The sequence below is a fragment of the Apis mellifera genome, linkage group LG1 (assembly GCF_003254395.2).
Source record: "Apis mellifera strain DH4 linkage group LG1, Amel_HAv3.1, whole genome shotgun sequence".
Taxonomy (NCBI): domain Eukaryota; kingdom Metazoa; phylum Arthropoda; class Insecta; order Hymenoptera; family Apidae; genus Apis; species Apis mellifera.
In genome coordinates, this window is record NC_037638.1 from 7,406,898 (window position 1) to 7,433,766 (window position 26,869).

The 26,869-nt window shown below is 40.9% G+C and overlaps 1 protein-coding gene across 1 annotated transcript in view; it reads right to left on the bottom strand.

The window, feature by feature from the left end:
* Positions 1–26,869, bottom strand: part of LOC113219185 — a 491,184-nt gene that overhangs the window by 186,787 nt on the left and 277,528 nt on the right. Inside the window, exon 3 of the mRNA XM_026444616.1 lies at positions 23,185–23,502. Coding sequence (XP_026300401.1) covers positions 23,185–23,502 — 318 coding nt within the window. The remainder of the gene's footprint in view (positions 1–23,184; positions 23,503–26,869) is intronic.

Consider the following 26,869-nt stretch of genomic DNA (forward strand, 5'->3'; position numbering starts at 1 on the left):
CGAGAGGAGGAGGGAAATATTTGCGAATAAATCGAAAACTAATGACTCCTCGATAATCATAATTCCACGTATGCGTGTGTATTTATACATGTGCGATTACCTGGAGAGGAAGGGGGTGAATCTATATTCGAAGAAAGGTGGAAAAGAGAGGATGGAGGACAATGAAGAGGAATCTTGAAACGATGGTTTCGTTTCACGCGCGTATTACTGCGTTATAATTAGTTAATAACGTTGAAATAATTAATTAGTCGGAGGACCAGCGTTATTTCGGCTTTCCGCGCGGAATTCTGTCGAATTGTGATGGAAATGACTAATATCCAGCATGGCGAAGCCGTACCTGTCGATTGATTATTTTGGTGGCTGGACGCGCGCGGCTTTACAATAGGACCATTTACCGAATATAATATAATAAATGTAATTATAATGAATTATTGTATAGTGTAGTCGATAATTTAATAATTTTAAAAAGAAAAATTTTAAAAATTTCATCCCTGTTATACGCGTCTCTTCCAAGCAGAAAGTGTTTAGTCTCGATCTCGATTCTCCAACGATTCATCATCCAAGAGGAGGATAAGGAGGAGGAATGGGAAAAAAATCTTTGCGCGGAGAGGTTTATCCAACCATTTGATCTTTAATGGACGTGCTTCCAGCACGGTTATAAGGTCGTCGACTCGGATGCGCCCTCCTCAGGATGCCAAATCCCTGCCGACTTGTCGGCTCGCGATAATTCTGTCCTTGGCAAGACGCATAAGCGCGTCTTTATACACTTGGCGAATAACTGTACGAGCGAAACGATACTTGGAATCTCGTGGAATATCGATTAACTCGTACGTTCTGAGAGATAGGATGGACAATTGAAAGAATATTGACTAACTTTTATAAATAATTAGATTTATATGAACTTTGTAATACTCTCGATTTCAAACATTCGAATTATACTTGAATAATTTCTTACCTAGAAACTTTCAAACACACGAATCTATAAAAAAGTGGAATCTCAATAAATCCGAGAACACAACTTTAATCACGATTATCGTTAACATTTTCCACGGTTCGTTTCTCGAATTCGCGACAACGCCATACGCTCTCGAAGGAGACGATTCTTGGCCGATCCTCTTCCAAACCGTTATACACTCGATGCATGTACGTAAGCGGGATGTACAAGCGTTCACCCCGGATGGATAAAGATCTTTTCGAACGACGACGACGCCGCGGTTGTATGGCCCGTGTTTTTTGGCAGCCGTCCCAACTCGCCTCCTGGTCTAGACGTCTACTCGGTGCCGCGTCCTGCATTTTTGATCGATTCAATTAATTCCTCGGGGGCTGGGCGAGGCAAGGATCGAACGGATATATATACGAATCGACTCCTCGAGTTTCTAGCTCGAGGGAATAGAGCGACGGGGGGTTCGTTCGATTGGCCGATCGACTGACAATCGATTTTGTTTAAGATCGGCCTCCAACATTGGCGAATAGAAAATGGATATTGAACGAATATGATGGAAGAAAGCTGATGGTTAAAAGAGCATGGAAAATTTGTACACTTTCTTTAAATCCACGTAATCTTCTAATACATCTTCACCATAAGTTAATAAAAAACTAAAAGATTCTCCTTTCGATCTTGCATCTTTGTTATCACACACGAATCGAACGAATCAGCGCCTAAACGATTCAGAATGACTTTTGATTGGATAAACACTAAAAATTAGGAATGATATTAAATAATTTAAATTTTTAATTCTCTGATTGCGGGGGTATCCTCCCTGCAGAGTTCAGAGTTGGCCAAGGAGGCGGCGCTCGTTCGATAAACAGCCGGTTAAAGGGCGACCCGTCGCGTCATTTGGCCGCGGTAATAACAGTTGCATTGTGTTGCGCGCGAGATAGGGAGAGGAAATTGGCGGTTTCCAAGTCTGGAAAGCCCCAATTCGGAATATTATTGGAGAGGATGGGAACGAGAGGACGATCGGCACGCGTTCGCGCGCAGACACACACACACACACATCGTCGTCTCTCCTCCATTTTCGAGCCGCCTTAAACAACACTTGTTTAACGGCCACGAAAACCGCTGGCTCTGTCACCGGTTACGACGACACGAAACGCGATTGCACGTGTGCGATACACGCGCCGCAGGAAAAGTGGCACGCGCCAGAAGGGTGTCGTTTTAACCATCGCTGTCGCCACCCGTCCAATCATCCTTCGACAAATTGGTCAACATTTCCCTTACCGCACGTGCTCCCGGTTAACCCTTTTCCCCCGTGCAGTTTTATACGCAAATCGTTTCGAAAATAAATAAATAAATAAATAAAACCTTGCGATGACGATTATATAAAGTATATTAAGGTCAAGGTCGTCGGACTTTCCAATCATCACTTTCTTTTTTTAAAAGTAAGAGATAGTAAAAAAGAAAACGTTACTGCAATTCTATATTAAGGATAATATTACAGCTATAATAGATATGGACGATAACAATGCGATTCTATAATCTGCACGGACAATTGACAATTTCTATCCGCCTAATTACACGTTATGCGTCACGTATATATACCATTCATTCGTAAAACAAAACTCATTACCCTTCCCTTCCTTCCATTATTCCTCTATTCCCATAATTTCCAACAATATACACACATTTGGGATGTGATCAAAGAAATCCAATATACGATACAACTCTAAGAAATAAAATATATATTTATATCATAAATCAATTAGCATTAAAACAAATTCCAACGAGAGAGGTTGCATACAATTGGCAATTTTCCATCGGCCTAATTACCCACACACTCGCGCATATGTATTAGACACGCGTAATGTGATTACTCGTCAAACAGAAACGCCGCCGCCATTACCATCGAGACACGCCACTGAGAGAACGTCATAGAACATTACTATATATATATACATATAGAGGGTTCTCGTTGCAAGAGGCGAATTAAATTTGCTACTTTCGCAACGTGCTACGCGTAACGTTATTAATCTTATAACGCGGGGAAGGGGAGAGGGGAGTAGTCGTGCGTTAATAAGTCGGGATTTCAGTCCTTTCGAAATGCGGCTGGTGATCTGACACACGCGATATTATCCACGCTCCCCCTTTTTGCACGGTTTAAATAGCGGTGTGGCCGGTGGCTGAGTCACGGTCAAAGTCCAGATACCGGCGCGCGATAGCCGAAGGGGGAGAGAGAGAGAGAGAGAAAAAAAAAAGAACGCAAACGACGACGACGACGACAGGGGCGTCCGGTTCCGGCATTGTCGCCGGATCTCTCTTGGGGAGGGGAAGAGGAGAGGAGGGGGAAAAGTCTTCGTTAATTAACCCCGCCGTGCGTTTTCCGCTTCCACACGTTGTGTGACGAGATGACATTCAACGACTATGAATGACCAATGTTTCTTCCCTGCTTCCCTTTCAGAAATTGTATTATCATCGCGTGGAATGAAGGAGGATTTATTATATAGCCTTCGTGTATTTTTTTTTTTTTTTTTTGATTATCGTTGTCCCTGTTGTTGATACAAATTGGAAGGATTTTAAGATAGAATTAAGAGGGTATTGAAAAATATATTGTGAAGATATATTTGTTATAACGAGTTGTTAATTATTATTTGTTGCGAGGATGATTAATGATGGATGAACGAAATTATAATTTTTACAATAATCCTATTACGGGATTAGACGTTGGAAATGAATTTTTAATTAAACTCGAGTTTTGTAATTATAACTTATAAATTTGAATTTAAGCTTTTTATTAGATTGGGAAATTAATTAAATTCCCGTTTTATCACGTTTCAGGTTAAGCTTTCCGACCAAATTTTCCTGCCGAAAGTTAAACGGAATAATTCTTTTTCCTACTAACGGAGACGAAAATATTCTTGACGGATATAATTTTTCTTTTTTCTTTTCTTTCTATTTTTCGACGCGTATATATAATTTGTGAAAAATTGAGGATGGCCAAAGTTTGAAAGTCGTCGAATAAACGAACGTATCTCCGTTGTCCTTCGTTCATTCGTTCATTTTAACTTTTTAATCGTAAAAAAGTGCGTATTGAAAAAAGAAATCTGTATTAATTATTGAGGAAGAAAACGAAGGGAGGGGGAATGAAATATCTACGAGCGTGATTTGTTTCGCGACGTTATCCAAGTTTTGGAAAATTTTTGCAACAGTAAGGTTTCGAAATAGTTCACCGTGAATGATGGTATGGGCACGGTATTAACGATTTATCGGTTTAACGGCACGACTATCGGGGTTGTTAAAAGTAAAACGAATTTTATGATCGTTTTAGAGGCGCGAGCGAAGACAAAAATTCAATTTTATGGGAAAACTATTGATCCTAAAGTAACGGCTCGTAAGGGCCTCTAATACGTTTTACTGTATCTGTATGCGAAATTGAAAAAAAAAAAAGTACCTTTTCCAGTACGAATGATCGATACTTCGATCATTCACAAAAAAATACATGTTTTGTAAATATTTTGATGAATATAATAATTCCAATAATTAATAAGCAAGATGAAGAGTTATTTTTTTTTAAATTTTTCCGAAACGAGTTTATATTTTTATCGAACAATATATTGAAAAGTGAAATGGATTTTTTATTTAAAACGTGGCCTCGATATTATATATAAAATATATAATTCGAACATTAATCCCTTTGTTGTGCTCGGTTTATAAATATTTATTCCGATTTTACTCGAGTTATAGCCTCCTCTCCCTAAGCGAAGGCAAACACGAGTTTTTAGAATTCTAAATTCTTTTCTGCGTTTCCCAAACTGGTTGGACAAATAAACTTGCTTGCGTGTGGAAATCTTATTTTCGAACAAACGTATTTCACATCGGCTCGAGTATTAAGTTTCTATAAATTTGTATAACGTAACACGTTACGACGAATTCGTGATCGATAGAAGAAAAACAAACGAAAGGCACGACTCCAAATAAAATTATATCCGCGCGTGTAACGAAATAAGAAAAAAAAATACATATATTTTTACAACAATAAATCCAAGATTAATATTATTCCTTCGTGAAAAATGCCAACATTTCTCCGTTTGAAACAATCAGATTCACGGTAAATAAAACCAATAAATTATCCAAGACGTGTATCAAAAATAAACAAATAAATAGAAATAAAAAAAAATATGGAAATAAGAAGAGAGAAAATAAAACCACGTTTCCCTTTCAAGATGTTGCATCGACATCGAGAGATGCCAGATCGTTCGTTCGCGATCGAGTCTCTTAGAAATGACGCAAACGAAGATCCATCCGGCTCGACTTAACGAGGATTCATTTATCTCGACCCAGGCAAGGGCTCGATTCCCGGTGGCTGGTATTTATTCCGTACGACGAATGCCATTAACTTGGAAGCTCTTGCATTTAATCGTGGGACGAGTATGGTAATACCCGTTCCCCTTTATTTATATACCGAAAAATCGGGAGTCCACTCCGTATCGAGTCGTTTCGTAATGGCCAAGGTGAAAAATCTCGTCGTTGCGCGAGACGATTCGTCATTCTTTTAACCGTCGATTTTCCCTTTCGATTTTTCTTCGAGAATGGAATCGTTCGATTAGAACTAATATTTCTTTGAGCGAAAGTATAATCACGATTTAAATATTTGCAATTGATAACATTCCAATCCTTTTCTTCGTCCGATTATTATTACAATTTTTATCGATCTTTTTTACTTCGAATATTTAAAAGCATTTTATAAAAAAAGATATTCATGTGTCGATGGAATGTTTAAAATTCACAAAATTCGCGAAACGAGAGAAAAGGTTCGATTTATCTTTCGAAAAAATTGGAGGAAATTAGTTAATCCGTTTTAATTTCTAAATCACGGGGCAAAGATCACTGTAATTATCACCGCGCGTGATGCGGATTAAAGCGGTGGACGATGTTTAACGTTAAGTTGCACCTTTCCCCTCCCCCAACACGTATCGTGCAACGTTAGCCACCTTGTAATCTCACTTATCACGTGTTATTACACCCTTTAAGCGCGGCGTTGCCTCGATACACGGTTGCATACTTGTCTTGGAAAAAGAAGGGAGAGAGAGAAGCGGAAAAGGAAAATTGCTTCCTCTCCACCATTGCTTCTGCTCCAGACCGGAAGATGACAAACAAACGTCGGTTACTCGCTCGAGAATAGACGAAATCGGAACCGAATTTTCTTCTTTCTTTCTCGATAGAACAGCTCGAGTTTTCGAGATTCGAGTGTACGATTGAAATTAATAACAATTTCTTATCACGGATCATCGAGGGGCGGAAGAGCAACAACTTTTCGCGAATGAGTTGCAAATTGTTCGGTCTTGGGTTATTCAAAGGGTAATTTTGAAATAATTAGATACGCCTTGGGTATATACTCCCTTCTTTGACTCGTCTAGTTACCCAATAAGCAGCTATCGGGGAGAGCGAACTATCAGTAAACTATTCTCGTTACAGGTAATAATCCGTTTCTAAAGGCACGGACATCCTACGATTAATACACAGGGCGGAGAGGGTAATAGTGGATAGAAAGGGATTAGCAAGTTTCTGAAGGATCAGAGACCTGGTTAGACTTCAAGACCACATCTCTCTCTCTCTCTCTCTCGATTCTCGTTTTTTCTCTAATCCAAATATATCCATTCTTTTTCTTTATTCTGACACCGTCAACGACAGAGACAATTTTTTCTCTCTCAATTTTGCCACCAACGTGTATACATTAAGCGTGTTCGTCTTCGTGAGGGACCAGAAAGAGAGAAAGGGAGAGAGAGAGCCCGAAATTCCACCGGCTCGAAAAGGAAGGACGACCCCTTAAGGGTCGAAAAGTCGGAAAACTCGGGGCGTCGATTTCCTCCGGGACATCCCCGTTCCTTCCTCGATGAAAAGTTACGTATTTACAACCGCGCGGGGGGATGGAATCTCGGTAGCGTCGTTACTCGCGGAAATATTACCCCGTTTCGACGAGTTTCGACCAATGGGCGAGCCACGCGTCAAAGGGAATTCTTTACTATTTATTCAGACACCTGTTCATGCGTGTGTAAAACCTCCTCGAGATCGAGAAACATTCTCGTGGTATTGTTTTTAACAATTGTTGTATTTGGAATAATTGTTATAAATTATTGTTGGAGATTGTTTGGAGTTGGAAGAAGATTTTATATTATTCGCGTTAAAAAAACACGAACAAATATTATCCCATTTTAAGCGCGAAATTACACGCGTGATTCCTGGTTGAACGTGTTCGCGATTTCGAATTCTTCATTCGATGCAATTACCTTTTTCCCCTTCTTTTTTTACGCAAGGATATTCGACGTTCAGCACCCACTTTGCATTCAAATCCTTCTTCCTCCGGTATATTGGAGGTATTCACGCGCGTAAAGACCGCTTATTCCTTATTCGAATATAAACTATTCGACGATAAATAGGCACTCCAGGAATATAGGAACTACTTATTGGATCACAACGAGTGTATCGAGTATTTCATCTTCTTCTGTCTTTTCGTTTCACCTCGTTTCAATTAGCTTTGAAAAATTTGATATCTAATAAATTCCATTAGTTATGTGAATTTTATATCCTTGATTTGGATTAATATATTTTATTGAATTTAGAATTTTGTTTATATTATTAGTTTTAGGTTTAAGAGTTTATCCTGTTTTGTTTGTTGGATGAATTTCTAATTGTAATTATGCTATTTTAGGATCAATACGATTAGTATCAACAATAATTTCATTTGAAATTAATTTATTTTTTTTTAGTATTTAGATTAATAATAATAATGGTTGAAAGTTTTTCATTTAATGAGTTTTTTTTTCAGGATAATATTAAATTTGCAATTTTATTATATCCATTATATTTAATAATATTTACTAGAATATTAATTGAGTTAAATCGAACTCCATTTGATTTAATTGAGGGTGAATCTGAATTGGTATCTGGTTTTAATATTGAATATCATAGAAGAATATTTGTATTAATTTTTTTATCTGAATATATAAATATTATATTTATAAGAGTTATTTTAAGATTAATATTTTATGGATTTAAATGTTGATCGAAATGGAACGTTATTTTATCTTAGATGAGAAGAAAAATTCGTCTGAACTTGGACAAGGATAATTTAAAAAAATTGGATCGAAGTGTAGTTTCTTCGAAATTTCTCTTTGAAGAAGAAAAAGAAAACGCTGGTCGAATCCTCGCGGGTCTAAATAACGCGTCTATGCAGTCACGGCGATAGGAAGGGAAGAGGAGGGGGAGAAAGAACACTTGTAACGAGGGTTGCCTCGGAGAAAGGAGAGAAAGAAAGCGGTAAAGGGAAATGGGCGCGGGGATGGCGAAACGCGACAAGGCTCCTGGTAATTGTCACTGTTGCTCCGCCATTTTCATCAGAAGCCGAGAGCAAAGCTCCATGAAAGCTCTACAAATTGCGTACCCCTCGCGTTCTATTCGCCCGTCCCTTGGAACCATGGTTTGGGGGGGGGGAGAGAGGACCCATAAATTTTCATTATTTTATAGTCAACGCCTCGTTTATATCCGCAACAAGCGAGGAAAGAGACAGAAGGAAAGAGAGACGGTGTTCGGATGGTCGAAACAAAGAAGGGAGAATACCGGAGGAGACGCAAAGGAGGACTAATGTAAGTTGGAGGGGAAGAAAGCCTCGAAGAGAGGCTCGTGCGAGAGGCCACCTTCCTCTTTCACCTTTGTCACTTTCACTCGTTCGATCCACCTTTGCCCAACCTTACAGGCCGCCTTTTAAATCGTCCTTGTTCCCCGTCGCTCTTAATTTTCCTCCGTGGAAAACATCCCTCGTAGAAGGCAACCGAACATTTTAGATAGAATCGTCTTTCTTTTACGAAATTATCGAGATCGGTTAACGGATAAAATTAAGAAAGGAAAGAAAAAGAAGGAATACGAAATATTAACGTAGCAGTGGCGTAATCTTTAAGAAAACAATTCAAATTCAAAAGGGAGGCATTTAAAAAGAAGGAACACTTTCCAAACAACGTGAAAATGAAATGCATATACTGCTGCAAAAGAGGTTATCCTCGACCACTTGAAGAGATTTAATAAAGCGTAATTTAATTCTCCTTCCGTTCCAACATTTTTTCCTTCCTAAACACAAGATTTACAGATTCTTAAAACCGCCACTTTTCTCTTTCCAATTCTTCTCGAAAACGATCCTTTCGAAATTAATCGCTCGAGATCTCGATTTGAGAAAGTGAACACGAATTCTTCGAACAATAATTCCAAGACTAGGTAGGGCTGGTTATTAATCGACGATATATAATTGCCATGCCTCGTATGGGTCCTCGTAAGGTTGCGTGCCACCCTTCCAAGGTGGTGGCGTTAATGGGGTAGGTTTGTGCGCCGACGTCAAGATCCTTTCCTCCCTCCTCCTTTTTCCGTCTCTCATTAACGCGAATCACCGCGGAATTGGCGTTCGGTGTGCATAACACAGAATGGTAAAATCATGCAGTCGCGTGGCCGCGTCATTGGCGGGCTCGAGGGTCTTTCTCTCGGTCGAGAGTGATTGACGGAACTGAAATTGCGAGGGGTCGAATTCCTTTCCCGTATCGCGTTCCTCCCGTGTTAAGTGGAATTAAGAATTACGAGTGAATTTACTCGGGGTTGTTAGAAAGGAAAAGAAAAGAAAAGAAAAGAAAAGAAAAAGGAGAGAGGTAAATTTTAAAGCAAGGAGTGGATGAAACAGATTTTTCTTTTTTTCTGACTCTGAAATTTTATCGCGTTCTCAAAAAAATAAATAATAAATGGGAATAATTTATTATTTCCTTTCAATCGAACGTCAAAGGGTGTATCGAGAGACATTTCACGTTCCAACCTATGCTCTATCGTGCCATTTGCATTGCGATCTCCGGTTCCCGGTGACGGTGTTCATATTAATTTTTCAACGAGATCGAATAAATTGGTGCGACTTCCTCCCTCGGCGTTGTTTCTCTGCCTGCCTCGAACAAACCTCTTCCCTTCCTGGATGCAATAAAATCGTTTCCCTATCGGTGCCGTGGCCTGCAAGGATCGTGGACGGGGCGTTGGAAGGAAACGATGCACCGCGAGGCCACCCATGCACTCCGATTTATTGCTTGGACGAAAAATCCAGGGAAGAGAAGGCGAGTACATTTAGAAGAACTCTTTTTATAAATTTTATAATTCTCGTTTCCTTAATCGGTAAAATTCTTGGATAATTTTATTATTCGATTCATATTTCGAAACAGTTTAAAGAGGGTAGTAGATCCTCTCGAAAATTATGGAGCAAAGATCGATATCGATCTTGGAGGGTGAACGCGTGTGGGCGTCGAACAGGCAAGGAAGAAATGGTCGCGAACAGGGTGCACGAGGGAGAGAGGGTCTGTTGCTAATAACCTAAGGCCGAAATCGTTGTTCCTTCGGCCACGATGAAATATCGCCATCGAAGGCCCCCAAATTAAAGTAATGGGACACCCTGGGGCGGCAGCGAGGTAGAATAATGTATGGATCGAAATTCTCCAATCTTCTGTTTGCTTTCCCTTGTATTCGTGTTAGAACTCCGTTGCAACGAAAATCCATGGAACATCTTTTGGTCAATTTCGAGGAATAAAATAATACAATAGGAAAAAGTTAAGATCGTTTTACTCGAGTCTATATTTTTATTGACACGATTGGGAGTCGAAAGACTGTTTCAAGAATATTCTACGTGTTTTTTCCCTCCATAATTTTAATCACAATAGCCGAGGACTTTATAGTTTTATCCTCTCTAAGAAAAATCGCTCTCGATTCTTGGATCAACCATTAATATCTCTCGAGTCTCCTATATTCTCCGTTTCAACTTGCAGGAGGAGCCTCAACCGTGGCCCGCGGCTATCGTAGGTAATAAACGAAATTTGTTTTCTTACCTTCTTCACTCCCCTTTTCGCCCCTCGACGCTTTTCTCCCCCTATTACTATCTACCCTCTGGCCAGTGTCGTAGGAATTATGTATCTACAACGTTCTCTCTCCCTGTTTTTACACCTTCGAAACCGTATTCTCGGTTGACGCGTAAATTGAAGAAAATGATGAAAAATTCCCCTCCAAACTTAACAGATTTTTATCTATCCCGGTCGAAAATAAATTTTATTCCCTCAACACGATATATACTCCTCGTAGCACTGTTCCATCATTTAAAACGCACGATTGAAAATGTATAAAAATTAAATAAATTTTCCCTCGACGAAGAAACTCGAATATGTTCAGGATCAGAGTCTCCTCGCAAAGACTTCAACTTTCCTTCGGTTTCACCTGTTCTTTCGTTATTTCCCCGTATTCGCGACTTCTCGCTGCTTCACAAGAGAGAAAGAGAGAGAAAGAGAACGGTACGGTTTTCCGATTGGCGTGCAGGGATCGCGAACGTGCGAGGAATACCGGCGATAATGCTATTGCATTCTGAATTTAGTGGCTCGCGACCCGACCTTTGCCCTCCTCCCCTCCCTTCGGGCTTTTACGCGCTTTGCATGAACGTTTAAGAAGTTTGCAGACGCATAAAGAGCTCGGTTGAAGTATTGGAACGGCCGCGACGTTATTATCCGACCGCGTGAAATCTTGCCGCTCGACCCTCCACTTTTCAACTCGGCGAAACTCGTAAACGGACACCGGTCGACGAATTGATGCCCCTCCTAGTATGGATATAACGCGCGAAACCATCTCTCTGGATTATTATATCTGTGAATTGGAAGGATTGGAAGATTGAATTCTCGAGGCAGATTTAAGATCGATCGAACGTGACGTTGAGGGATCGTATGAAGATAGGATACGAAGAAGGAGTTATAATATCGATGAGTTGCGAAGTGGGTTTGATTTCTGCCATTTGTCTTTTTCTGCTTCGAATTTTAATTTTCTGAAACGGCGCTTAAATTAAATTTTCGAGGGTAAATCGAGGGTAATCTCTTTACGTGTTTCTTTATCAATTGGACGTTGCTTTTAGCATTTTCCAATTGGCAAATAATCGAATGGTTTGTATCAATTCGAACGATAACGTTGATGAACAAGTTTTGTTACGTAGAATCCTGCAATTTCGATCGTGAAAAAACGTGTTAAAAATATTCAGGGAATTGAGGCCATTGATTTAAAATAATGGCAACAAGTTTGTATGATATTCAACGTTCTTATACGTGGCCAGTGTGTTGCAAAAACGGAGAATGGAGAGAAAGAGAGAGAGCGTCAAGAGAGTTTTTAGAGCGTACATTTCAAAGAGCAGAGAGAGTGCATCATGGAAAGTTGTAATTAAAAAGACGCAGTTATTCTTCTCTCTGTTTATTCTGTTATCGCTATATCTTGCATCACGTAATTTTTAAAACATTCTAGGATTCTTTTTTTCTTTGAAATAGAAACAAAAATTTATCCATATCTTTAAAATAGTAATTAAAAATTTATCCGCTCCTTTCTCAGTCTTTCTTCTCATTCAAAACTTGATAAAAATTCCACGAATAATTTTTAAAACAAAATAACATCTGATTTTATCACGTAATCGTGCTTCCTCGTACAATATTACAGGAGGCGGCAATTTTTAACGAATAACATCATCGAGTACACCCCATTATTTTCACCCCTAATAATTGTACCCATCCGATTCGACAAATAAACGAGTCTCGAGAGTTCGTTTCTCAGCCGGGCCAACAAGTTTTCCGCTCGAATTCGACCCCCTTTGCAAAGTAAATCAGAAAAAGTGTCCCATAAGATTCGCGCGGGCTATCTATCTATCCACCCTCCTCCCCCTCCCGATGACTGCGAACTTTTCTAAGTTCCAGTCTCTCTGTCTCGTTATATCTATCGATCGGAAGGGAAAGGGAAATTGTGTCAAGGAGAGGGTACGTACACCCCCTCAAGAATAAAATCTTGCAATTTTGATCGAAGTTTTTCCACGATAATAATTTAATAATAATTTATTGGAAAAGTTTGGAATTTTTTAATCATGGAGGATATTTGAATTACGGAGTTATTTCGTTATGTACAATTATTGTTGTTAAATTATTATGAAAATAAAAGGATTTCAAACTACGAAAGAGAGAGATCTTCGCTTTGTAATGCATTTTGTCTTCTTTAAGAGATCTAACTTGAAGTTAAAAAAAATGTTTTTCCAAGATCGATAATCAACGAGAATCGAGAACGAAGGTAAAAATCGAGCATGGTAGGAAAGACGCCTTATTCCCGCTCGATAAAACACCCTCTCCTCGACTTGTTTTCTCTGCTGCTGGACGGTCGAGGAAGAAATCGTGGGTGGACGACGTGGCCGTGTTTGCCGGGCCGAGAGAAAGGAGGATAAATATTTGCATGGTCGCCAAAGAGGAGGGACGGAGAAGGGGAGGTCGGTCGGTCGGTCGAGCCTCGCTTCTCGAGAGATACGAAAGAAGATAGTAAGGAGGACTCCGTTATTTGTTTCAACTTTGACACAATAAAATTAAAGTTTGCGTCTCGCCGCTTTCCGGCCCGTCGAACGAAAGATTCCTAGTGATTTTAAGAGGCAAACAAAGGGCGAAAGAAGAAATTTCGAAGGTAATACCGGCGCGCGTGTGTGTCCTTAACCGGAAGGAAGGAAGGAAGGAAGGAAGGAAGGGTTCGACACGAGAGTGAAAGAGTCTCTCTCTTTTTCTCTCTCGCACGAATTGCCAGGTCCACGGACCGTTGGAATGCGTAGCTATCCTCGGAAAACATCAAAGCTACGTCTCGAACGATTGAAATTGTTTCCCCGGACTACGCCAGAAAATCCTTGGTGCTCGTTGCCCGACTGCTTTTCTTCCACGGAGAGTATCTGCACGGCCATGATCGAACGTGCTGTGTCTCCCTCCCCTTCCTCCCTCGGCCAATTCTTCGATTGTCTTTTGCAGACAACAAATTACATTCCGACACGTGTGTGTTCCGTCCGATATCCCTCCTTCCCGCAGAATCCAAGGGGATCCTCCTCCTCCTCTTTTTCTTTGTCTCGATTCTGCTAGTATTTTATGCGTTATTCCGATTTTGTGAAACTGTATTTTTTATCTTGCTTGGAGAATCTTCGCGAGATAGTTTTTCGAAAACTGAAGAGAGGATGAATATATCCAGCGACGAGTTCGAATTTTATCATAAAGGAGAGATTTCGAAAAAGAAGATTCGTGGAAATAAATAAGGAAAAGATCGGGGAAAGAGAGGAATTTTTCCGCTCCGCCGGATTTCCCTCCGCAATGCGACGGCGGCCGGTCGACGATTAAAATCTCTCCAAGTCTACATTCTACATTCAGCCGGCACACGTCGCATCGATGGGATTCTAGAAGGGAAAGAGTCGAGCCTGACACAGTTGTTTACTTTTATCTCGCCTGCAAACGGACCAAGTAGAAGAAGAAGAAGAAGAGAGAGGTATCTGATCCGTGTTTTCCAAGCAACGACCACCGATTGCCTCCCTTCTTCTCCTATAAGAAATATAGGTCGTGTCTTTTCCTCGAAAAGAGTGGTGAATGATAACGACGATGGTGAACGATGATGATGGTGGACTGTATTACCTGGTCGAGGTCGTTTCTTTTCGATAATTGGAAGAAAAGAAAAAAGAAGAAATGTTCGAACGATGGAAAATTTCTACGAGAGAACGTTATCTACGCGAAAAAGTAATTTGGTTCCATGTTAATAGGCCGCCTTACGTCCACCCCTCCCTCCTCCTTTTTTCTTTCGAAGCTGGCACACGAAACCGGCCGTCTCTCCTCTATCTCTCTTTTTCTCTGAATAATGCATAGGTTGAACTTGAGCGTGATAACGCGGGGGAAAAGAGGTCCTCGGAATAGAGCTCCTCTCTCCTCGATTATTGACGGAGAAAGGAAGAACATCATTCCCCACTTAGGCACGATATTAAAAGAGATTCGGGTCGTTCTATTTTCCGTTCGATTCCGTTGCTTGCGAATGCCAACTATATATTGGAGGGAAAAATGTTGGTTAAAATTAAGCCAGTCGAAGGACCTCGTCGAACATGCTATTCCCTCCCTCCCCCGTTCCTATTCGCGTACGACTCGAGCTTTCCCGGGTTATATTTAAAGCGTTCCTCCATCCTTTATTCCTTTATGCGTAAGAAGGTAAATTGTACTAGTATTTTAAATAAAAAAGAATTCGAGAAAGAGGAAATGTTTCGTTCGATGATGAAATATTTTCGATATTTCTTCGTGCACAAAAAAGGATCGAAGTGAAGAACCTAGGAAGAAGAAAAGAAGGAATCTCATATATTCAATGAAGGAAAACAATGGCGAAAAGTGTTGTCGTTTCTTTCTACGCAAGTTTCCACAAAGCCTGCTTGATCACAGAGAAGAGGAGGTTACGCGAGTTTCATTAGCCTTCGATCAAACTACCTTGGTCGAGATGCTGCTATGCACTCGAAAAGCGGTCTTCCCTTCCTTGAAGGCCGATGATATCGTGTTATCGTGTTATGGCGTCCGTGGATACTCTTCTTCTTTGGCTCACGATAGGCAATAATCAACTATCAAGCGGTGGCCAACTATTCTCGTTACGCGTGATATGTAATCCGTTTTCAAAGGTTTCGCCCATGTATTGGTTATTCCTCCCGCTCGTTCGATCGTTCTTCGGAGTTTCAAGATTGTTTCCATCCCCCTTTTGCGCCCTCCAATTATGTATCCAGATAACGTATCCGTCCAAGAGAATAGCGAGAAAATTTCTCAATCATCCTGTTTCGTTTTCGATTATATTATAAAAATCTGTCGAACGAATAATCCTCCCTCTAAAAACAATTATAAACAACAACAGAATTCTATTATATTATAAACAATAATGGAACAAGATTGGTGAAAAAAAATTCCAGAAGGAAGAATCTATATTTGATATCGAGTCAATCGTCTTCGAACTTCTCCGAGATTCGACGAGATATCCTGCTGTTCGCGCGAAAAAGGACGAGGAAAATGAGAGGGAGAGGGGAGGCAGATTTGCGAGTCTATCGAAAATTCGGGGGGTTGTGGAGCCCTTGAGACAACCAAGGCCGAGATTACTCTGTCTTCGAGCAGAGTCGACGAAGGGTTACCCGTATTTAATTAAACTGTTACTTCCCATTGATTGCCAAACTTGGGGCCCGGGGCCGTTGCAGCCAGAAGATTATCGAACTTCTCCGCGCTCCCACCTCGGCCATATCGAGAGGCTGCTAAGCAATCTTGCGAACTTACTTCAACCGGCGCGATAACTTGCTTCCTCGCCAACTTTGTTTTATTGTAACGCGAATGTACCGATACGTGTATAAAAAAAAAAAAAAAAGAAAAAGAAATGGAAGAAAATGGAGGGGCTAAATTTTCATCGATTTTTTTAAGTATCCATTTATCTCAATTGATTATATGGTTCGATATTCGAGTATGTAAATAAGCGTGACACGTTGAAGATGAAATTATACTTTATCACGATTCGATATAAAGGAGGATGATCGAATATCTTTGGAGGCGGCCATTGAACGCGATCATCGAGAGAGTAACGTGTAGTAGTTGGAGGATAATCTAAGTTTGTGTCATGATCTTGACAGGAATATAACAAGCAGTTTGTGTAAGCGGTTTCTCAACTGCTCTCACAGCTTTATACGTTCCGAGTGGAAAGTGGGCTAATCCGTGTGTAGGGTTAATCCTATTACCCTGATACGATTTGGTATATTGAATGTGGAACGTGGACAATCTAACGAACGAAACACGTTAACGCGAGAAAAGGAAAGAGAGAAAGGAGTAATCTGAAGATCTAGGTGGATGTCGCTCGCGTGCACCTAGTAAGTTCAAGTGAGAGCAAGTTTGTGAGAGACGGGTCGGTTAAACGATGTGACGTTTATTTGAAAATATACGGATCGCTTGGAGGAAAAAAACCGTGACTTTTATCTTTTAATCTTCGTAAGTGGACGTGAAGCCACGAAAAGGAAAAAAGGTGTGGGGAATAATTTCGGGACGCTCAAGTTGTATGCTTAAGTTCGTTAACTTTTTTCCTCCCCCTTGTCCAGCGAACAAGGATCGCGGCCCACTTTTTTCCAGAGCAAGAAGTCGAAAAGTAGCCAGGGAAAACGTTCTTCTTTTCCTTTGAGTCGAACGAAACTAGAAGCTAGAATTTCTCCAACAATTTTCCATTGAAATATATCATTATTCTAGAATGAGAAACGAAATCAACATCTAAACTTTCTCAAATAAAATATATATATGTACCAAGAAAAACTGGTTTACTATCTTCAACCTTTCAAAGATATCTTTGAACTCGAATCGACGATTCTTACAATTCTCGCATCCAAATCCGACAAAATATTCGCGGAAATAAAACGATAATACACGGATATGGGGGTGGAAGAGGAGCGAGCATTGGGTTGCGTGCACTGGGTCGAAGTTTCGAAGGATCCCTCCTTCAGTCAGGAGAAGAGAGTTGCGTGTAGGCATACGATCGTCTCGGGAGAAGAAGTTCCGCGGGCGTCCCACAGGCGAAGACGAACGAAGACGGTGGTGTATCCTGTCGATCGCGAGGCGAGACGAGGCGAGGCGAGGAAGGAGGAACCGAGCGAGAGGGAGTTTCATTTAAGTTAGAAATTGCTTCTTCCGCAGCGATGATGGGCCGCAAATTGGGCGCGAAACTGAACGCGAGAGAGAGGAGTATGGCGGATGAGTTGGGAAGGGAGGGAGGGAGGGAAGAAGATGAGGCGTTAAGCAACCGCCAACTGCGGAAACGGGACGACGAGTCGAATAATATATTGATTTTTGTTCGTTCGGGAGAAGTCGAAGATTGTTGGGAGAGGAGGATGTTTTCTTTTCCATTTAATTATTTCTTCGTTCAGGTGTAATTTCGTAATTTCGTATATCGTGTTGTTCAAATGTAAAATATTTTTTAACGAATCGAAGAGGGGAGGAAGAGGGTTAGGAACGGTTGAAACAGTAGCGATTGTTAACAAAGATTCCCAAGGGGGTGGATGCTCGTTAATTTTGAGACGAAATTCGATAGCCCTGGCCCCCCCTCTTTTAACATCACGGCCAACAAAGGTTTTTTGCCTTCTGAAACATAAATCACCGACTCCTTAGATGTAACGAACTGTACATCGCACGACAAAGGATCTTCGGATATCGGGTTAATAACCATTATCGGATATAATATGTATAATAAGAGTACACAAGGAAGATAGAGGTTGCGAGAGGAAGAGCATGGCTCATGGCCGTTTACGAAGGTGTAAATTATTCGGTATTTCTTCAAGTAATGACAAGTTTACAAATTAATAATCATGGTTGTTATTCTCCCTTTTTAAAGGTATCGTTCGATTAATGTAATAAATATCGATGCGTTCCGTAGAAAACAAACGCACAATATGTAATTCACACGGTTTATATTATTACATTTCGTTAAATATTACATAATTAACGATATAATAAACACGTCGATAAAATTCTATTCGAGGGTCTAAAGTTTCCGTATGTTTTATACGAAATTAAACACGTTATGAATAACCGATGCCAATCATCCGATTAAATGTTATTGATATCACAATTAATTAATTGTTAAAAGTCTACTTTCAAGGTTTCTATTATACGTTCCGCGTAAAATCAATCATATTTAATCAATTACGGGAATGAATATTATCGATATCGTGATTAATTAATTAACCAATTAATTAATTGGGGGGAAAAAAAGGATACGATGTAAAAATTGGATGAAGCCTATCAAAGAAGAGACGTATTATCAAATACGTTGCAATATAATTTTTTTATTTTTATCCAGAAACTTCTCGTAATAAAAATTTCAACTTCAATTTTTGATACAATTATCGCACGAATCTTTTCCATCTTTTTTATATATTCTTTGAAAACGAAAAGTGATGAAAATCGAAATTTCCCAATCAAATTGCCGATATATTCTTTTCTGGATAATTATAATTTCCAGGAATAATTAAAATCATCGTCGATAAAACTGTCTGACGTCGAAAAATATAATTCCTCTCTCCCCTGGAAAAGAAAACTCTGATCCGACACGCTTTATATAATAAATCGCAAAAGTGCAATCGCTAGTTCCTTCCAGAAAAATTCTTTTCCTCCCCCGCTTATTTTTTTTCTTTCTCCCCCTCTCTTTTTCTTACCTCTTCGCCTCGGACGGACGTTTTCAATTTAAGAGAAAACCTCTCGGCTCGCGTGCTGCGCGACTCTTTGATTTACCGGAGTGTGACAAAGTGTTACGCGTTTCAGAAATCGTCGTGAAACGAATTACGTGTACAAGTTTCGATGTGGTGGCCGGTGATTCATGACGGCCGCAACCCTTTCCAGATCGCGATACGATAATGAAAAGCGAAGTGAAAAATCGGGGGCGTGCATTTAATTCGACGAAGAAGAAAAAATTCTCGATTCTTCGATTCTCTTCCTTTCTTTCTTTTTTTTTTTTTTTTTTTCCTCGAGAAACATCGAATTATTCCGACGAGTTATTCCTTCGAAACTCCGGAATACTCCGATAGGGGTTCGTTTTTTTCTTCCTTCTTTTTCTTTTTTTTCCCTCCCCTCGAGTCGAGCCAAGTTTTGACACAAACTATTCACTAATAATAGTCTGCGATATCGACTGGTATGTAACGTACAATGGCGGCGGAGAAAAGAGAAGTTCGGTGTACCCGTGGAATTCAAGGAAGCCGAACAGAGAGGCAGAGCGGTTTGAAATGGCGGAATGTGTAGATGGCGGAGGTATAGAACGGCACCACAGTTTGTCCGTTCTTTCTTGCCAAAGGGTGGGGGACAAAGAAAAACGAGGGGGTGGAAAAAATGAATGGATATGAAGGTGTGGCTCGCTCTCCACCAGCTTGTGTACACAAATTTTTTTCCATCGAGAATTATATATATATATATAAATTTTCTCCACGAATAAAAAAAGAATCTCTTGTCCGGACGAATCGTTCGAAATTCCAATTTAATATTATTCCGTGGGAAAGGATTAGATTGATTGTCTTGCGAGGCGATGCCACTCCACTCTCGCTGTTTTCCTTCGAACGAAGCTGGAATTTCGTCGTAAATCCGTCCAGGGATCCCGCCATGACCGAGCTTTCAACCAGGATGGATGAATAGCTGAACGGCGGAGGGGAGGGGATTACTTCCGTCTCATTAGCGTGGGCGAGATCGAGGAATACGTCACGCCATATATACAGGATGCCGAAAATCCTAATTCATTCTATTCAAAAACCGATGATTAACCTTTGACGAATTTATTATACCCTTCCACCACCATTAGAGGGTGGAGGAGGCGGAAATAACCGGGATCGAGTCGCGTCGATTTTTGGCTGTTGCATAATTTATGACGCATAGACACGTGTTGTAGATGTATGAATAATGCAGGGAATAAAGTGTACAGAGGAAGAAAGTTTCGTTGATCGTTAGAAGAGAAATTGGCGGATTTGTTTGTGCATCTTTTTTCTTTTTGAGTACGAACAATCATTTCAGATATACTTAATTAATACATTTATGATCAGGATGTAATTCCTCCTCGAGGAAAGTTTTTTTCCCTCTCAACCAGTTACAACAAGATCGCTTGAAACGAAGCAACAAGTAGGTTGAATGAAACATTTAAAAAAAATCTTCCTACGATCAAAGAGATAAAAATCTCGTAAATAGTTCTACAAACTCTTTTTTTTTTAAAAGGAAAAAAAAGGAGAGCGATACCTTTAGTTTTTAAAAAGTTCAGCGTTTAGTATATAATCGTAGAATGTAACCAGGTATTAATTGAAGGTCCAGGTCGGATTGTACATCTGGTAATTTCACACCCATTGACAGCGGGGAAGAGGAAGGGGGAGAGGGTACGTAGAAATTAGATATCCATTGATAATAGTGCATGTAGTAATTATACACACGCTGATGATAGTGGGTGTAGTAATTACATACCTTACAATAACGGAACAAGCAGTAATCTACGCGGTCCTAGCAGCAATACTTGCCACGGATAACGCTTGCCACTGTAGTCTCTATTAACATTGGTAAGTAAGCATGTCGCGGAAGATCCTCCAGGCTTGTTCCACGAGATACAGGGAAACAGACAGAGTAGTCGAACGTGAAATTGAAACCTTGTCTAGCAAACTGGTGTGCTAGATTCTCCATTTTTCTCGATATCGACTAAACTTCTCGCTTGTAATACTTATACCTTCTAATTCTTTCTTTTATTTAACAATTAACTCGACTTCCAAACTTCGTTTAGGAAATAATCTTTGCCTCCAGAAGAGCACTGTATTTTCATCCTCTATAAATACAAAATTGATTGCGTGAATTGGAAGGGGAGATCGTGCACGCTTATCCCGAAAAAGGAAACATCGAACACGTTAATCAACGATTCGTCGCGCATGGCGCGAGATCGTAGAAAGGCAGCCATCCATCGCGGATGACGAACCATTTTCTACTGTGATGCTAATAATCCAACGGATATGATTGTCGATTTATGCAACGGGCAGGAGGAGGAGGAGCATTGGGCATAATGCGAAGGCACTCAACTTCCCCCAAAAAGAAAGAAATCGTGGCGCGTTTGATGGATGAGACCCCCTTCTTCTTTCTTTCCTCCACTCAGTAAATGACGTAACTCGTCGGATTTTCGTGAAACAAACTCGACCGACGGAAAATTCCAAGTTCAATACCTTCTCCTCTCCTTTCCTCGATCGTGCTCACGAGTCACAGTGTCATTGTGATTCAGCTGAAATCTTAATGGAGTATCGAGAGAACGTTGGAACATTCGACGGAGCAAACGTTCTCCATTACGAGCCCCCTCCCCTCCCATTACGGTCCCAATAAAAGGGGGAGGAATCGAGCCGCCGCCATTTTTCCTTTTCTCTTCTTTTTTTCTTCTGCGTGGGTGGGTGGATAGATGCAAGGGGAGGGAGGAGAGAGGGAGCAGCACGTTACGCGTTTGCTGACGTCATTTTTAACCAGCGCGATCCATTCTCGCCGGCGACGAGGCTGGCTGACTGAGGAAGGGAAGGGAGGGGAAACACTTCCATTTAGATGCTCATCTCGTGGAAAAGATTTTCACCGGGATATATTACGGGGGGGAGACGTTATGTCTCCTTTCGTTTTCCGAGGAAGGAGAGATGGTATCTGCGAAATAAACGATCACGGTTAAACGCTTTGCTCGCAATACGAGCCATTAACGGCGCATCCACGCTAATATCCTGCCTCCGATACCTACCCCCTCCCCTCGCCAGACAGTGGTGAGACATAAACACGGGACGAGACGTCTTTGCTTTAATAGATTTCAGACTATCCCCTCCCCTCTTCGAGTAATTCGATCCGATCTCCATCGACAATTCCTTAAAAAAAGGGATGCATGCTCGATTCGATCGAGATGAATTTGTAATTTGTCCATCCAAATGTGGATCAATAAATCGATGCTCGAAAGCTACCACTGCGAATGATATCGAACAACGAAATTTCAAAATGATCGATGTGACGAACAATTATTGGAACCACGATAAAGATGAAAATATCGTGGATAATCTGATCGTTTGAGGAAGAAGAAGAACAAGCCAGGTGTAAACGCGATGTTTTCATCGACCAGGGCTATTATCAATCTTCGTTTAAAAAGAAAGGGAAAAGCCGATATACTTATTTGTTCCGTAACACCTCGTCGAATGATAATAAAGTCGTCGTTCGTTCACCTCGTTTAAACCGGTCGATTGGCTCGTCCTCGCCAAGATGATAAATACCTTTCACGTGCAACTGGCCGGCCAAGGACGCACAAGCCTTGTCCGAATCTGAGAGAGAGGGAGAGAGTTTCCAGGTGTTTCCACGGAGCTCTCTCTCTCTCTCCGGTGGGGTAGAGGACGTGGCAGCCACGCTGCTCTCTGTACCACCTTCGAAGCGATACGTCATCCGTGACAACCCGCCGCGCCGATAACCTCCGTCGTCTCCGTGCAAACCTCCCTCACACCTCGTCGCGGCGGCCCACGGCCCATCCATCATGTTTGAGTAATGTAGGGACACGATTTCGCGTTATTGCGAATGACTGACTCCGCAGGGGGGAACAGGCCACCCGCTTGCTCCACTTGCAACACTTCCTTCGATTATTCCACGCCCAAGAAATTGACCCTTTACAGGGGATGGGCACGATTTCGGAAAGCGTTCAAGGTTAATGTTGCACAACGTGTACATGGAATAATTCGAAAGAAAGAATTATTTTCTTTATTATTGATCATCATCGTTCGAAGCACGGATTAAAAATATTATTTCGAAGGTGTTTTTCCTATCCGGACGATTTCTTTTTTAGTATTCCATCAATAATTCTTTTTCTTTTTCACTCACCGTTATGAACGAGCAGAGCAGAGTCGCGGGCAACAGTGATGAGATCACTGTCGGTGAGGGTTTCGTCGGACGCGTTACCGGAGGTCGGTGTGTCGCTAAGTCCAGCGCCAGTGCTGGGCATATGATACAAGGGATGCTGTTGTTGCTGTTGATAGGCACGTTGTTTATGCTGGCTGGCGTTGTAGTGATTTAGGTGCGATTGCGTGGTCTGGTGATTGTTTTGAGGGTAGGCAGGGGGGGCACGGCCTCGCAGGCTTGGCGAATTTTCCTCACCCTCACTGCCGCTCAAACTGTAGGCCGGGTAGAGCCGTCCCTTCCCTGAAATGATCGTCAAAATGATCGTTTTTCTTTTTTTTTTTCGTACGTGTAATCTCGATAAGGAACAGGACAAGTGTTCAATTTTTCCTTTTTCTATTAAGTAATTAATATATCCAGCTTTGCGTAAGGGGTTTCATAACAAAAATGGAACGATTAAAGCCCTCTCTCTTCTCCCGGGGTTATTGAATTCTCGCCTATGGAATTTTTATTACACTATTTTGGTATTCGACGAATACGAGTTGGTATTCGCGATATTTAAATCATAATTTCACGAATGAAAGAAATCGTTCATCGTGGACACGATACCCATCTTCATCTCTAACCTATTTATTAACAACCACGATCGATCCGATTCTATATATATAATACCTGCATTTGAGAACCTGTTGCGAGATACCATTCATACACCATTCATTTTTATTAATTTTTTCCAGAATAACCAATGCAACGTGATGCGTGAACTGATTAATAGAGATAATAAAATCCAACGAAAGAAACAATCCACGAACGATCGAGAGGGTATTCCGAATTCCGGATGGAAGCTGGGGTGTCCGTTTACACGGAACAGGAGACACCGAAGAACAGAAATACCGTGGTGGTTGCTGCTGCGTCGATAGGATAAGTTTCCACCGGTGGCAAAACAATTCCAACGTGACGCGGCGCCACTTGGACAAACAGACGAGACACGAAAACGAGACTTCCGGCTCGTAAGAGAAGGAGGGAAGAAACCGTCCGAGAGGATTGTGTTCTTTTTTTCGAGCTCGGTCATCGTGACGTCATCCCCTTTCAGCTCCACGAGGCCCAATGCCACGTGAGATTTTTTTTCCTTTTTGCCGCGAAACATAAGACGACGACCGTTGAATCCTCGACAAGAAGACTAATCGATCCCACGGGTTCGACCGCGGCCTGTCATCGTGCTACGAAAACGGAGGCGCGCGCGCGCATGTGTTGTCGGGTGACGAGAGAACAGGAAAACCTTTTTTTTTTTCTTCTTGTGCTGTAAAGATCACGAGGAAGAGAAAAAAAATAGAAGAAACGAAAAAGTCTCGCGAAGGCCAATCTTTTGGGATAAATCGGGCGAAAGCCTTATGATCGATGCCTTTGACCTTTTTCACTCTGCCCACCTTCCACAACCTATCTTCTATCGGCCACTGCATCAACGAACCGTGTTATCGAGACATCGATAACACGCCGCTCTTCCTCTCCTTCTTTACCCTTTACTTCTTCTTCTTCTTTATCGATCGAGTCGAAGCTCGGTGGAGGAGGGATATGACACGTAGGGGGTAGGAGAGGAGTAGATTTGTTGCCGCTTAAAGTCGAGGGAACGTTTCTTTTTTTTTTTCTCTCCTTCCTCCTCGAACGATGGTTTCCGTTCATCGAACGATGCTGAAAAATCTTTTGAACTACAATTACCGAGGGAGGGAAAGGACAGCGGAGCGAAGCTGAAAGGGATGTAAATTATTAATGAAGTTATGGGAAGCGAATGAAATTAGGCGTGTCCATCAGTGATGAGTTGCACGACATTTAATTATGGCCTGCGTGTAATGCATCGAGTTTGCGACTCTCCGCTTCCCGAGTTTTCAAATAATTTTTTCTCTCTCTTCTCTCTTCACTTCTTTTCTTCTTTCTTTCGCCGCAACCTCGGTATTAAAAGGAGGAGGAACGATCGTGGAATGACATCCTTTGTAACTAGGTTTAGACGCTGTTAATGGATGCGATCCATTGGTACGCGGAGTTAACTCGCCTTATAATCGAGTCAACGCTTCGGTTTTTATTTTCTTCCTTTATTCTTTCGCGTGGAGGAAAGATTTGTGACAGAGAAACACGTGGAATATTAAGATAAATTACGGAAGAAAGGAAGAGAGAAAGAGTTTTATATATCGAGCGGAGAGGTAAGAAGAGAGGTCTTATAAATTGTATTGTTGCAAGGATAAATATTCGCGATCCGTTAGTCGATTCAAAATGATTCTAAAAGGTTCTTTGTACATTTTTATGGATTCATCAAAGTTGATAAACAAGTCGAAGTAATATCATCCCATTGTCCTGTCTTATCTTGCAGGATAAGATTCAGATATGAAATAAAAGACATTAACCCCGGAACGGAAATTCTTTGAAGCAATTCTTCACAATCTCTTCTTCGAGCAAGTACACAAATATTCCCTCCATTTTCCATCCATTAAACATTCAACATATTACGAATTAAAGTTTGAATAATTTTCTTAATTAGATTCGAAAACATCCATTCACAGATTGCTTCTATCAAAGAAAGTTTAATACAGAACGTGATTAGACAAAGAGAAGATCTTTGTTTATCTAAACATAGATCGTTGTCAAAGTATACGAAAAATTTGGCGACGAATCGAAAAAGAAAGGGAGACGACGAGCGTGATCGAAGCGTTGAACCGATCTTCCACGACGTGTCGCCTCGAAGCTCGAACACTTTCTATTTTCCGGTTACGCGAGATTCTCGTCGAATTTCACGTATCCATAATACATTATCGAATTACCATGGGGGAATATTGTGGCCACCATAGAGACTCCCGCGATCATATATCCAACGTTTATGCGCGCACGTGCGTGAAGGCTTGTAAATTTCTTCCTGGCCTCGAACGTGGATTGTGTTAACCCACATAATTCCATCATCGTTCCCATGATACCGCAACAACGGGGCAGCCGTACGCGAGAATCTATAATTCCATTAACGCGTCATGGACAATAGTATTTCGTTAACGTAACGCGGAAATGATTGTTATCGATTGTGCTCGCGCAACAGCCCGTTCGACAAGTCAATCCCGATCAATCGGTTTCGATTCTCGGCCGTTCCTCCATTTTTCAACGAGGAGATTTGTCCGCGTTCAATCTCGAATCGGGAAGAAATTTTAATATCGACTCTCGCTCATCATTCGATGCAATTGGACTTTTCCTTTTTTTCTTTTTACGATCAAAAAGAATTGTGATCAATACTCGTGCAAAGATAAATCTCGATAATTTCTCGAGTTTTAAGGTTGACTGAAAATTTGTAAGAATTTTCGCAATGATTTAAGATAATATCGGATTAGGGTTAAAATATTCTGACCAAGATTTTTTAACGATCGAAATTTATCCGAGTTTGATTTTTTACAATCAAAAAAATGTAATTAGCAATCGTGCAAAAATGAATCTCGATAATTTCTCGAGTTTTAAGGTTGATATAGGGGGCATAATTAAGGCAATATCGGATTAGGTTTAAAATATTCTGATCAAGATTTTTTAACGATCGAAATTTATCCGAGTTGGATTTTTTACAATCAAAAGACTGTAATTAACAATCGTGCAAAAATAAATCTCGATAATTTGAAGTTTTACAACAAAGATTCAAACAAGGCTT